The following is a 15,178-nucleotide window of genomic DNA, read 5'->3' on the forward strand; positions in this document are numbered from 1 at the left end:
CTAGTTGAGCATGTAAAAACTATATTCAAAATTCTTACATGCCATTTTTTTAAATTCCTAGACTTAAACTACCATAACAAAGGAAAAAGCAGCATTGGTCATATCAGAAGCCAGATGTCATTCAGTATCAACACACTGCTTAGTACAGGAAGATGCAAACACTTGAGCAACTATAGCTTCAGAATACCGGCCAACCACGAATTCCATAACAGAAATATAAATGCATCCATTCACTCCTCATTAACAGTCAGGCTTTGAACAATGCAAGTCATTAACATATTCATTGTTCTGCTATCCTTTTGCCTCAAATTTTTACTTCTTTAGGGATCAAAGATACCTGAACACTTAGCTAACAAATGCCTCTGCGAAACCATCTCTGCAAAATGTAGTGGCATCAAAAGTGCCAGAATGAATTTTTGACTATTTCAAGGGTGTGACAAAAACACTAAGGAAAACAAATCTATGAACTAGTTTTATTTTATTTGCATTTAACATGATTATACACATTCATGTGTCTAACAAGATCTGCACTGTTACATTAAAAATACAGTACAATAACATTCAACATGAGGTACTTCATATTTATGTATTTTTTCCTTCATAAATAATGCTGTAAGCTACTAAATTCAAGCACACTGATGCACAAGTGGCTACAGTGTCTTGAATTAGCTGAGCTTATTTAAACACCTTAATAAACAGAAAAGACAGTTCAGTGCAATAATTATGTAGAAATTAGACCATTTACTTAAATACTATTTTAAGATATGCTTAAAGAATGTCACATTAGAACTGCTAGCCTAGTTCCCCTTTATCCCCAGGATGAACAACGACAAAGACTGCCAGCCAGATACATTGGGGAAAAGCATCTACAGTGTATTCTGCTTAATAAAGTTGTGTTTATAGAGTAGAGTTGCCTGCTTCATTAGAACAATGGTTTCTAGTTTTAAAAGCTACAAAATCCAAGATTACGAAAGAAAATAAAGCAAGCACATTAGCCTTCATTCCATTTCATTGAAAATGCATAAAGGAGAATGGGGTTTAAAATGTAAAACTTCTTACTCTAAATACAATTTTCAAATTTTACCCACAGCTCTCGGTACCAGCCAATCAGATGGTAGATTTTTTTTAAAGTAATAACAATTAACATAAAATTACATTATACACAGTGTACAGGATTTCACACGACTTTCACCAGCAGCTCGCTAGTCACATGGAGGCAGCAAGCTAACATGGGCACTGACAGTGAGTATTAGTGAATGAACGCTCTGCACTCGAAGACTATCACACCCACCTCAACAATCTGATAGGATGCAATTGAAGTTTCTTCTCTGGCTTAAAAACAAGTGCCTTCTTATAAGGTCTACCAACTTGCACGGTAGCTATGAGTTACTGAAATGTTTGACCATAACTTAAAAACCAAATCTTTTGTAGAAGTATGCTTTCTAATTGAAAATGTACCTTTGTACATCAATGCTTTGCCAAACTACCTGTCAGCTCCCTAATAAGAAATAATTATAATTTTAGAAAGTTGTCCTGGAAATACTAATCTATAATCATCAGTAACAGCTTTTCATCATCAATGCTAATAGATGTAGGTAATGGCAAGAGTGATTAAAACATTTCCAATAATCCAGTGTTCTCCTCCCTCAGGGAAGTCAGCTGAAGGCAACAAGCCCACATCTACAGGGGAAGAAGTGGCCCAGAGGCATAGTGAATAAGTAAGGGCAGTCACTTATGGGCCTTGCTAGGGCCAGCAGGAGGACCATTACTGTCTTACCTCTTACTAGCCAGGTAGAGAGGAGACAGTTCCTGAGCTGGCAAACACACTTGCATGCGCATGGGTGCGCAGGCACACACACACCCCAGGACTAACTCCTGGCTCCAGACAAGCCAGTTTCAGGCTTGCAGAGCAGGAGCAGGAGGCGGCCAAGGACCACACTCTGGGTGGCGGGGGGAAGCCATCTCAGGATCACACTGAGCAGGAAAGCTGCCCAGAAACACATGGATACTTCAACTGGAAGTGAACACACTGGACACTGCCAGGGACACAGGCACTAAACCAGCACAAGCCAGCAGTGAAGGAGAATTTTTTAATAAGCTTTTCCCTCCTTTGTTTACATTATCTGTGGACAAGAGAGCTAGATGTGATGCTGATGCAGTGAATATTAGGTATAATCAAATGTGTCACTCCAGACCATTTTTTATAAACCGTGCAGGCATATCTTGGCACTTTAAGATGGCCAGGGGCCAGATTCTAGCAGTCTAGGAACAGGACAAAATTAAAATGAACAAATAATATAGTATATAATCAAAGTGGATCAGGTAAAGTAATATTTCAAATTTTAAAAAATGAACAAAGGTATCTCATTACATTAAATGTAGTGCTACAAAACTAGTTGCTACTCCATTTGTATAAAGAATTGTTTGGTCCTCTTTTAATGGGGAGAAAGAAAATAGAAATTCTACACAGTATGACTTATACAAATAAGCAAACAGTGGGGATCAAAAGCTAAGTAGAGAGAAGAGTTTGGCTTTTTCAAACTGCATATTCTTATGTACCATCAATTAAATTATTTGCAGTCTGAGTCTTTTTTAGGCTTCCTTTTTAAACTGTCTTAGTTTAAATAAGTAGGACTTTAACTTTTCTCTACTGACAATAAAATGTAAACATTTACTTCTAAAAGAAGTATCCGTATTGAAATTTTTTGTCTTCTAAACTAAAAGAAAATAAATCTGCTTGTAGAAGTCATGGCCTAAACAAATGCCCCCAATTCCTTATTTTCCAATGTTACATTGATACTCTGAAGTGTTTAATACCCAACAATCTTATGAATTTAGAATTTTTTTTAAATCCCAGAAGCAACAAATGTAAAAGGAATAAAACAAGAGCCAAACATGACCACTGTCTACTTTCTAAATTATTACTCATTACAAGGCAAAACTTGTTTCAAAATTGTACACTGAGGTTTATCTGTTTTGGGGGGTAAGAGGAGTTCTTTTTAAAAATAACTCTTGTTATCACTTTATTTCTGTTCATCAAATAGCATCCAAAAGGAAATTCAAGGTGATCCAAAATTATCTTCAGAGGGACAAAACTGAGAGGATGGTAGAACGCTTGGGAAAGCACATAATCTCCCCAGGTTCATAGACGCAACTCTAAAAACCACAAAGCCTTAATAAGAACGTTAGCTCTTTTAAGCATATAGTTAAAAGCGGAATGCTGCATTTTTGCCTGTACATAATTAAAAGGTTAAAAGAAATTAGAATCTGCCTACTGCTTCATTCATTACAAATTACCGGCACTGATCACGTAATTGCAGATGAGCTAAGCATCAAGCAAGTTGGAACCAGATGTGTACTTTGGAGCTCACACTGCTTCAGGAAGTGAGTTTTCAAGCATAGAATATAAGTTCGGGGATCTGCCCTCCCTGTACCCCAGTGCCATTGGTGCTATCTGAGGAGCACTGAAACTGGACAGTCACTTTGCCACACTGAACTTCTGTCATGCCTTCTTGTCCAAAGTAGCTGAGTTCATTGCCATCCAGTATCACACTGGCTGTGTAGAAGGTGTCTGGCTCAATCTGCACTGGGTATTCAAACCATACTGGAAAGGTATTGCTGGACCCATCTGAGAAGTACTTGCTCAAGTTCTGCCCCAGGACAACGCCCTGCCGCTTAAGTTCAATCTTGGCACTGTATTCTGCAGAACCACAGCTGGAGCCATACAGCCCAAAGCCAGCAATGAATACTCTTTTATCAACTGCAAACTGGATGCTGTCACAGCGACCCCGATAGCGCCATTGGTTGCTTCGATAGGCACATGACTGGAATCGGTGACAGCGCTGGGGGACAAGGCCCTTGCGGGCTTTACTCACAAACTGCAGCTCAGGCTTTTTGGCTGCAGTATACCAGAGGAAGATGTCGTTGGTCTCATTGAGAGTTAATACTCCGGACTGTGCAGCACCATTTGCAAAATCATCGAGGGCCATTGTGGGTATGCGGATCAAGTAAAGTGCCTTTCCTAGGACCTTGCGTTTATTTTCAATGCTCAACGCTAGATCTTGTCGTTGGCATTCTACTTCAGCCCAGTTGAGAGCTGCCTCAAAAACCACAATTTCTTTGGCATTCAGAGTTTCCCTACGGAGAATACTTTCTAGTGTCTGGAAGTCGATATCGCAGAATCCCTCAGACTTGAGAGCTAACTCAGCCTGGGCATCAATCACCTCCCAGCAACGCTGGGTCAGGTCTGGCTCCTCGAACAGGCAGCTCTGAGAAAGGAGCACACAGGCATTCTTGGCACTCAGGCTGGTCTCCAGGAAATTAACACAGGCTCTGGCAAGGTGAGGGACAATGTACTTTTTGGCAGCATAAAGTGTGGCCAGCACTGTGTCAGCAGCCAAGTCAATTTCATCACAATAGATATATCTGTAAAAAGCACATAACATGTAAGTGGAATTTTCACAAAATGAGTACAACCACTCATTTGAAAAGATACAACCACTTTCAAGTTTGTTCTGAGAACATCACCTTATGTGACAGTTATTACAAATATATTTGGAGAGTAAAGGAACATCTGAAACATATTAATAAATTATTAATATTTCAACCCAGTAGTAAAGTTTGTAAAGTAATTAAAGATATTAACTTTGTGCTACCATTCTAGCCTCTATTTTCTAAGCTGCACTCAGTGTCATCTCAACAAAACAGAAGCTATTGAAACTGAAAAAGAACTGCATATTGAATAGTCAACATTACAAAAAAAATAGCAAAATTCTATTATATATACTATATTATATTTAATCAAGAATAGTCTCATTATATTTTAAGAGCAATTATTGCATCTTCATGCTTTTGGAGTTTTCCTAAACACAAAGTAAAACCTGAGATTAAATATTTTCCAAATAGTTCCAAGTTCAATAGATTATCAAGTATGGACTGCAATACTGTCTTCCAGTTAATTTTACATAGAAAGCAATAGACTTTTTATTTGTTTTTGTTTTTTAAACTCAAAACTCTTCCTTCTCCACACATTCCTTCTACCTTCAGAATTAAAGATTACATTATTTCCAGATATATTTAAAGACAAAGTAGAAAAGCTTAAATAAGTATTAATCCTGTGCTTCTGTGAACTGTCCTTATTTCAGGAGATAAAACACTTCACGGGATATACTTTTTGGGAGACAGTGGCAGTCTCCCAAAGAGGCATGTAAAGGTAGTCATCATCTGCTTCTCTTCTAACTGACGTCTACAGCTACTTTATCTTGAGTTTTCCTTTAGTTATTGTATTTCACCTTAGCGAAACACATAAAACTTAAGAAATTAGCAATAGCTTCTATAAGAAAGTAAAAAAACACAAGGATGGCAATGAGAAAAATGTCCACGATCACAAATGAAACCTGCCTTTTTGCTCACAGGAACCTTTCTCTTCTCTGATAGGCTAAGTCACCTACTGATGGCAAGGCCACTTGATAAGACACCTGCGACTCAGTGATGCTCTGACCGCGAGCCAGGACCCTGGGGAGGATCCTAGAGCACGGTCAGCACTTTCGAGCTCTTACCCTGGAACTGTCAAGGGGGAGCAGCTGTTCTCTTTTTCTGACAACCCCAGGAATACTGGCTACTCATACTCGACGAAGCAGGCCACCACTTTCACAACTACAGCATTAGAGCAAATGGCACCTGACTCATTTCTGATCTTACATTTTGTGGACTGCATGTATAATTTTATAAAGCTGTATCAACATACTGTAGGCAATGCATCTGTGGGAAAAGATATTTGTCAAATGATTAATCAAATGACTTAGGTGAGATGTAATTCTCTGCCATTCTTGTTTATGTTTCCTAATTATGTATACATCAGGAATGATACAACATCCTACTTGACTGCAGTGAAGACAAAATGCTGAACTAGTGCTAGCAATCTCCTCAGCAACAGAAAACGCTGTAAAAAATACAAAGCTGACTTCATGCAGTGGGGATCCTTGCAGGTAAAATTGGTTTCTGTACATACATCTCCAAAAGATTATAAAGGTTAAAAGTAGCAGATTAGTTTACATTTTGGTACTTCACATGCTCACTTGCCTTTAATTTCCCTATCTCCCACTGTGAAAGTTCTTGTCATTGACAATTAGATTTCAATACTGTAATATGAATAAGGAATTAAATACTCTCAGGTTCTAGAACTAATTATAGTACTTATTTTTCAGGAGACAGTAATGTAAGGCAACATTTTAACTATATGTAGGAGTATTGTCCAACTTGTTGACCCACTGAATACTTTTTTCAACAAACATTTTACTTATTCCAATGAACTGAAATCCCTAGAGCAACAGATAACGATAACTTTAAAGTGATATACTTTGCTGTGCTAGAATAAAGATTAGGAAAAATCATATAAATACTATTTAGAATAATAATTAGATTTTGATCACTTGGTGGACTACCACATTGTCTAGTACCATATATGATAAAGAAGCTGATTCTATAACGTCATTAACATAAACTGGAGCCTTCAGAAGATCCACCAGACAGAAAACTATCTTTTTAATAAATACATAACGTATCTTACAGTTTCATATTTCTATATTACAAATGAAAGTCTTTCTGTATAAATCCACATGAAACTGTACGAGACTATCCATATCTTTCTAAGGTTTCCCCTCTAATATCAAATGCAAATACTTTTTACCCTTGAGAGTGTCTGATTTTATATGAGTATGTATATGTATGTGTACACAAAGATCAGATTATTTCAACAGATAGTAAGTTTTTCATTTGCTCTTAGGAGACAATAACTCTTAGAATACTCAGAAATCTCCCAACTGGTGGTACTTAAATAAGGTACTTAATTTCTGAAAGTGTGAAACAACAACATTTACTTCTTCAAAGACTTTTTCACACACAATGCTTTCAGAGAGAACATCTTCTATTAGATAATGCTAATACCAGAAAGTTATTTGTCTTTAATTATAAGTTGTTAAAAATCAACACTACACATGCCACTTGCTCCCAAATTCTATGTCAAGGTGTGATTATAAATGCTGTGTAATTCCATATGCTTTCCACGGAAAGATAAAGTGTTTTTTTCCAAAAACATTCATAAGGTAAGCAGCACCCTCTTTCTTCATCAGTCTTCTTTTCTGTTATGCAGAACTTAAAATTTAACTGTGAAACCAGCAGGGTACAAATACAGCATACACAAACTCTTTCCAAAAACACGAATGATGCTTACTTCAGCATAGCAAGAAAAGCAGCAGGTTCGACATCTGGTATACGGATTTCATCTTTGTCCTCTGCAAGTTCTCCGTAAAACATCGCATGGAACACAGAGCTCCCAACAGCTAAAACATACTGTGTAGAAAGGGAAATCTTATTTCATACACTAAATTGAAGGCATTTCCAGCAAATCAATGCAGAAAAACAACCCTAGGCAATCAGGTTTAGTAAACATAGCGTACCTAAATCCACTGCTTTGAAAAAGCCAAGGTACACAGGGTAGCTTGCCATGGAAGCATAAGACCATGCTGCTAATTATTTCAAAGCTTTAAGAGATTAACGCACACGTCCCCTCATTACTAAATACATACAATAAAAGCTTACATAACTGATTTCTAGGAGAAGGGTAAACATACAACTTTCCTGACTTGTCACAACAACTTCCCATGACTGGAGGGTTAAGAAGGGATGTGTGAGATATAAAGCAGTATAGAAGGAAACAAAGAAAAAAATTAAGCGTGGCAAAGCCCTCTGGAGAGGGTGCGCTCTCTCCTTAATCGAGTAAAACATGCACTGCCTGACTTCGGCAAGCTGCCCACACCAAGTTACAGGCTTATGGAGAGGGTCCCTCTTTGTAAACGTCAGGACTAAACCGGTCATGCAGCTGTTGCTTACTTTGTGTCCTGGCAACCGTTGAGTCCCACCTGGTGGCCCAACCACAAAATGTACATCTGCCATCAAATCATTATTGAACATCACCGCATTTCTATAAACAGAGGCAACTCATTAATTCACAGCAGCCTGCATTTTTAATACCCCCTTCCCCAATATACAAAACCCACAAAAGACTTGCAAGCTAAGCAACAGTTCAGTAACTTCAAGGCAAAACAACAAATAAAGATTCTAACTAAACAAGTGTTCATAATCATTGCAAACACACGAGAAGTAACTAAAGTTTAAAATAAAAGTTATACAAACTTTTAATAAAGCTAAGGACAAATAAAAGGTTCTTATTTTCTATGGCCCACAGACAACCCTGTCACTTAAATGTTGCAGCTTGCAAAAACATTTTTATCTAAGAGGAAAACAGCTGTACTGTTTTGGAAAAGATACAAGGCAATTTTCCATTACCAATAAAAAGCTTCTGGGAAAAGAGGAAACACAGATTTGTGTTAAAATACATTACAGGTTTTGCAAAAGCAGAAACTTCAACACAGGAAAACTTTTAAAGTAAATAGACTAGCCCGACACTTACCTCTCTCTAATGGTGGGATAAAGACCCTGCCAGTTTGGGGCCGGGATAAGGTTGTTGTTACTGAGATTCTGCTGGTGGTACTGCTGGACGCTGGTGCTGCTGGAGTTGGCTGGCTTCTTACGGGGGAATATATCAGCAGCCATCTTCTTCTTTTTAGTCTTCAAGGTAATTATTTCATAACAAACTGGCGGCAACTTGCTGCTGTTGCTACTGCTGCTGCTGGTATTTGCTTTCTTCGAGCTTTTCTTGGACCTGTTCTTTACCGTCTCTGGAAGCATCAAGAAGAAGGTGAGACATTTCATGTTCTTTTCCTTGTCATCTACCATGAGTACAGTGTGTCTCTCTTTAGAGTCAGATATCCCAAATTGGTTTGAACATCAAGGAAAAGAGATTAGCCCGAGCTAAGAGGTTAACTGAAACCAACAAAGCTGATATTTTGCTGCTTTTCTCAGCCAGGCAAGGTGACCTTTTCACTATGTTGAATAGAAACTGGCTTTAAGTTTTATCCAGTACTGGGTCTGTTAAATATATCCCCATCATGATTCCTGTTTCTCTTATTTGCTCATAAAAATAACTGTTTCCTAGATCACCTGAAAATGCTACACTGCAAAGATGACAGGCACAGAGCTGTAGCACTTGTTTTCTGAATTAGGTTAGCAAGATGGGCTGGAGCTGCGTTGAGTCTGTTCAGCCGGCTGAAGTTGTGTGGTGAATGGATCGGAGGAGAGTAGGTATTACAGCCCTGCAGATGGAGTCAGACAGCCAGTGCTCGGAGCCAATAGCTGAAGTCACCAATCATGATTGGACCAAGCAAAACAGTGACACCTATTGTAACATGCATAGTTCTGATATTAAAGGAACAGCAGTTGCATTTTCTCCTCTACTGTATTTTTAAATAAGATAAATAACATATGAAATATATTTGACAACAGGAAGGGAGGAGTTTATGCCCACAGATTTCTCTTCAGTAGACATACATTATGTTCCCAGTTAAGCAGGATCAATTAACAAAGGGTAGGGACAGACATCTACTCTATATTTCTACTAAAATCTTTTTCCCAGCAGCATTTAGTTTCAAATACTTAAAACAAAATCTTCCAGTCTATAAACTGAAAAGTGTTATTAATAGCAAAACACATTTATTACACTTTAAAGGCTAAGGATGTTATTCTTCTTTTTCTTAGCCTCTTTTGAGTGTAAGTCATAGTCTAGTGCTAAATAAGAGAACTGAGGCCATGGGTTCAGTTTACCTCCCAATGTTTTCTAGCTTCTATAATGGACTTTGACAGTAGTCTCAGGTCACAAAATACTGTTAATTAGATTAAGATTATACCAGTACACCTAAGTACACTGAAGCATAAGATATATTCTGGAAGTAAAAATAAGATTCAAATAAAAACAAATCTGATGATCAATGTTTAAAGGTTGTAACTCACTAAAAATATTTCAGATGGGGCCCTGTTCAGGATCTCAAAATTCAACTTAACTGTTAAGGCTACATTTAGTCTTGTCTTAATTTTAAAGAATATAATCCACAACTTCTAACACAGAACCAGTAACAAGGCTATTCAAAATGATAAGTGTTCGGATTCCACCTAATTAAAATGCAAACAGGTTCTCTCTGCTTTGAATTAAGCTACTATTTGATTTTTATGGGTGTGAACCCTCCAACAATTTCTACCATTGGTGAGTAAGAAAACCAAAAAAAACCTGCTATAGGTTCTACACATGCTTATTTATTGTAAAGAGGGACTAATGGAAATATTTAATCTCACTCCTATCTATTTGGATCACTCTCATTTGTTCAAAGCAGCCATTTGCTACCCCCCAGGCAAATGCACCCTTCATGACCACAGCCCTCCTTGTTGTAACATTTGTCTGAATAATGACTGCCTGACACAGTGAGGGCTCAGCAAACAAGAGTTATGATTGTTATTGTTATAATTAATAATCTGCTAAAGTCAGTTACCAGAAATCAGTCTTTAAATCCCTAGAACACTAAATTGAACCAAGAAATATCCTCTTTATTATTGTTATTATTCTTAACACCATTTGCAAAGCCTCTGTAAGAGAACCACGGCCTTTAGCAGGTACCTGTCTCCATTTTAGATGGATCCTGAAGCACTGCTTATTTATTATGTTTATCATATTCTCAATACCAGAACACACACATACATACAGACACCTCCAAATCATCTTCATACGCACTTTAACACACAATGTTAGAGAGGGATCTAGAAACCAGCTTAAAAAGCACATAGAGAAAGTCACGAACAAGTAAGCTCCTATTGACCTAATTATTCAGAATAGGGTTAATACTAAAGGATTTCTCTCCTGCTCAAGTGCTACTGAACTTCCTGACCGCTTCCTCACAGGAAAGCCCCCATGCCAGGTAGGCCTTTCTGACTGGGATTAATCTCATAAATATTTCTAACAAATCTAGTATCTGGCTTTTCAGGTCAGAAGTAATCAATTAGAATGGAAAGGGAAACCAGCTGCTTTGAGGCAGACATACTACTAATTGGTAGCTGGATGCAGACAAAAGAGAAAAAACACAAAACACAGATACAAGAACTTAGAAGGGTTTGTGATCTTTACTCATTTTGCATATAGCTCAATATCCATCACCAAGAAGTCTCCAAAAAACATGGCTCTTACACCACTAAGTTAAAGAAAAAAAAGTAAAGTGCATGTAACTTTATGAGAAAGAGAATTATATAATATTATAGAATAAGTTTTCTAAAATTAAAATTTTCAGTTATTTAGAAAAGTAAGTTTTGTAGAAAATTCTGACAATACTAGTTACATGAAGCAGTGCTAAATGTGAATCATCTAAAACAGTGCTACAAAGAGGGACATTATTACTCCAATGTGTGTAAGGACTGATGAGCATGGCTGTTTAAAATCAAGAGAGAAAAATTATCTGAAAGCTACTTTTTCTTACCATGGTAATAAGGCAGGTAATACAGGTTCTTGCTACTGAAAATGCAGTTGAAGGATCAGCAGCCTCTACATGGAGCCTGTTAGTAACCTAGAATCTCAGCCAGACTCTGGATCAGAATCTGCATTTCATATGGTATTCAAGGTTGAAAAAAACCTCACACAGATAACTGCCGACTACTAGATGTCTTCCCAATGATCCAGTACCAACATCTAGTGCCATATGTTGCATTTAACTATTAAGTGAATTGAAAATAATTCAAAATAATTTAATTTGGTTTGGACATTAAAAACTTAACAACCCCTCATATCTTGTTCTGAAATTCTTCTGATTAGGCCCCAAATGTCAAATTCCAGGAGTGAGGTGTGCAGACAGCCAACTGAGAGGGACCAAGATATTTTCCGGAAAGGAAGCACAGGCCCCAATTATTTTAAAAGATAATGACAGTGATGATTTCAGCCGGAAAAATAAGGAATTAAAAAATGTCAACTATGAAGCAGACAAATCACTTAGTATTTTTAAATGGTCTACTTCACAATTCTATTTCAACAAATTAGCAATGTAGCATGGTAAAAATCAGCAATCAATCTAGTTCAGTCCTGGCTGGGTCACTTAAAATACAGAAAGGGGAGTATTTGCACAAATCATTTAGCCTTTAAGGGCCTCAGTTCTCCTCAGCTATAAGATGGAAGAGATTCACCCAGAATGAATGTTTTTCAAACTTTACACTCAATCCACAGTCAGAAATGCATATTATATTCTGACTTAGTACTAAACATAAACACACATACAGGCATACAAATGGAAAGAGATGGTTCAAAAAACAAAACCTACTCTTAGCGTGTTATGATATACAATCTGGTATTTCCTATTTTCTTCTTCCTTCTTTTTAATGTTGGTCATAATCCATTCAACTGATCTCATGACCACAGTTTAATAAACACTGGTCTAGGTTATTTGTAAGGGTATTTAAGGTTTAACACACTAGGTTCTTTTCTATCAAGAATTTGGACTAGGGACCACCAGATGATGACAAGTTCATGAAACTCTTCAAACTTCATGTGAAATTGGCAGTACGTGTGCATTTATTTTTCTAGAAAGAGAAGTGATGGCTTTCATCTGCCCTGAGTAATTGCAACTCAGAATACAATAAAATGTTAGGGTTAAAATGTTATAAAACTTTAAGACTTATTTGAATACACAAAATTTTGGTATCACTTTCTTCTTTCATTTCTATTGTCTACTACACTAAATACAAATTATGGCTTCTTTTCCTCCTTGATTAAATATAGTTAAAACTCCATCGGTTGAGTCTGTAACCCAGAAACATCACCCACTGGTTTGATGGGTAAAAAAGGATAGCAGCCTGATGCCTACTGCCATATTTTACTCCTAAAATTTCTTTCCAGTTGGCATTTTATCACTTGTTTCTAGACCTCCTGAATTTTAGAGCTGTCTGCCCTAATGAGGTAAATATAGGTCAAAAAGCCCATCAAATTTGTATGAAAGTATTCCCAAAATAAAACATACTGACCAAGCCATGTACTAGGTGTTGGGCATATAGTGGTGAGCAACATTAGAAACCAAACTTAAAAGGTTAGCTAATAATAGTGGGTTTCAGTTGACTTTATAATTGCCAGAAAGCTGAATCACTATTAACTTATTTCCATTCAATTCTCAATCACAACAAAATTATCAACAGAATTTAAGCTCACTTAGATCATCCTTTTCACCACTGGAAGGTTTGTCAGCAATCCTACCTTTATTTAATACAATCTTACATATTCAGTTTGCAGACTTGAATGAGGTTTGAAACTGAAAGGTATTCCAGAAATCATTTAATGCAACTCTTTTCTCACAGGTATGGCAACTGAGTGTCAGAAGTTTAAGGGGTTTGTGAAAATTCCACAGTAAAGAAGTGGGGCAACACCTGGACTACAAGGCGGATCTTCTGGCTTGTCATGTTGTTGGCTTCGTTCACTCTAATATTCACCCATAGTAATTACCTCACATACTTACAGAATGCTCGATTGTTATATTTCGAAACTACTTTAAAATAAAAAGCTTTCTTTTAAAGTTTACAAAGATGAACACCATGAACATATGTAGTCTGCACCCCTGTAGGGGCACACTACAGGTAAGAATGCGGAAAGGAAAGGATACTTGTGGAATGAGATGGAAGGAAGGAACCGCAGTGAGGACACTGCTCAAAAACAGAAGAGGCTCTCCAGGTAAAATAAAGTTAGAAACCAGCTATTCACGGTTGACACCAACTTCTATGTCAACAACTAATAATGCTGGCAACTCTTGTTTAACTTGCTCTAACTCTGGACTCCTTGTCTGGACTTGTACATGGTTTACTACAAGGCACCTAAAAAGTAATAGCAGTGAGGTTAACAGAGATTTAAACGAGGTAAGGTAGACTGAAGAAATACCTACCACTTCCAAAAGTGAGTAACATAACCTCACAGAGGAGAGTAGTTCAACCTGGTAAGTTATGAGGGAATAGTGTTTTGTTTTTGCTTGTTTGTCCCTTCAGTACTGAGCAAAATTTATGCTTTTGATTTGGGAGGTAAAAAGATAAGCAACAAAATGTTGGCAGTCCCCAAAGTCAGCAGCAGCTGCTGGGAAACAGACTATATATGCTTTCTAAATTTGGAAACAAATATGGAGTCAAGTGCTGGCAGCATAGCATAGTGAAAAAAGCAAGAGCCAATAACAAGTGACCTTAAGGTTAGTATCTATGAGCCTCATTTTCCTCAACTGCCAAATGGGGTAATAAGACCCAGCTTCTCCCTCAGGTTTATTGTGAAGGCAAGATTATGTTTTGTGAAACCACTTTAGTCAAAAACACTTTACAAAGGTAAGCTCTCACCCTTAGCAGCAATTGTCCCCAAAGGAGGAAACGTTTGTGATGCAATCATCTAAAACACAAAAACTCAAAGATTAATCTAGCTCCTCATCCTTGTACTCATTCAGACGGTACAGCTACTGACATTTCATCCTATCTGCAGGCTTCCTCTAGCCCCACCTGTGGGCCAACCAGGTCCCATTTTGCTGTGAATCTGATTTTGCAGGGAAGGTTCAATAATAATCAAGATCTGTGCTGTGCACTGTGATCGGGTTCACACCCAATGTCCAAATCCCACAGTATTATTTCCAAACCTGCACTTGAACCCACACTTCAGGCTGGGTGCCCACTGTGGACTTCAAACCTCCATGAGGCCACCTGTTGGCTGATGCACTGCTGTACCCACCTCCTGAGACAGCCTCCTGCAAGTAGTCCATCTAGCCACCCAGCCATATCTCACTAGCAACTCAATTTGGCCTCTCTCGACAATGTCCCAGTTTGAATTCCAGCACTAAGGGTGATAACTAAGGCCAAGTATTTGGTCAAGGCATACCTCAGTGCTGTCCACAAGGATAAGGTTCATGGTCAGTTTCATTAAGTCACCTTTTCACCACATAGAGCTCCAGTTAACCTTGAATTGTACTTTAGATCTGGGGTGGGCGGGGGGTGGGGGGGAATGCCGAAAGGTAGAATGTGGTAATTCTTAGAAGGCAGGGAACGATGATTTTTTTTTTAAATTCCATATGGCACTTACCATGACATTTGACGATTATAGCTCTTACATACACACTGTGTCTCAGTGTGCATCTTGTTTGGAATACTAAACAACTCATCTAAATCCCAAATTATTCTCTTCCATACATTAAGTGATCTTGAAAAGGGGTATATAAAGTTTACCAGGAGATACTCTGAAGAT

General features: G+C 37.7%; 1 protein-coding gene across 5 annotated transcripts in view; it reads right to left on the reverse strand.

The window, feature by feature from the left end:
* Window positions 1-459: 459 nt before the first annotated feature.
* The window catches only part of BTBD3 (BTB domain containing 3), a 38,185-nt gene continuing 23,466 nt past the window's right edge, over window positions 460-15,178 (reverse strand). Inside the window, exons 2-6 of one of the 5 annotated variants that reach the window (XM_030914986.1) lie at window positions 9,061-9,295; window positions 8,471-8,738; window positions 7,891-7,981; window positions 7,232-7,350; window positions 460-4,425 (exon numbers count right to left, since the gene is read on the reverse strand). In XM_030914986.1, coding sequence (XP_030770846.1) covers window positions 3,393-4,425; window positions 7,232-7,350; window positions 7,891-7,981; window positions 8,471-8,613 — 1,386 coding nt within the window. In that variant the 5' untranslated portion in view covers window positions 8,614-8,738; window positions 9,061-9,295 and the 3' untranslated portion in view covers window positions 460-3,392. Of the gene's footprint in view, window positions 4,426-7,231; window positions 7,351-7,890; window positions 7,982-8,470; window positions 9,296-15,178 lie in introns of all 5 variants that reach the window. The other 4 variants (XM_030914983.1, XM_030914985.1, XM_030914988.1 and 1 more) reach the window with 4 other exon arrangements.

The sequence above is a fragment of the Rhinopithecus roxellana genome, chromosome 13 (genome assembly GCF_007565055.1).
Source record: "Rhinopithecus roxellana isolate Shanxi Qingling chromosome 13, ASM756505v1, whole genome shotgun sequence".
Lineage (NCBI taxonomy): Eukaryota > Metazoa > Chordata > Mammalia > Primates > Cercopithecidae > Rhinopithecus > Rhinopithecus roxellana.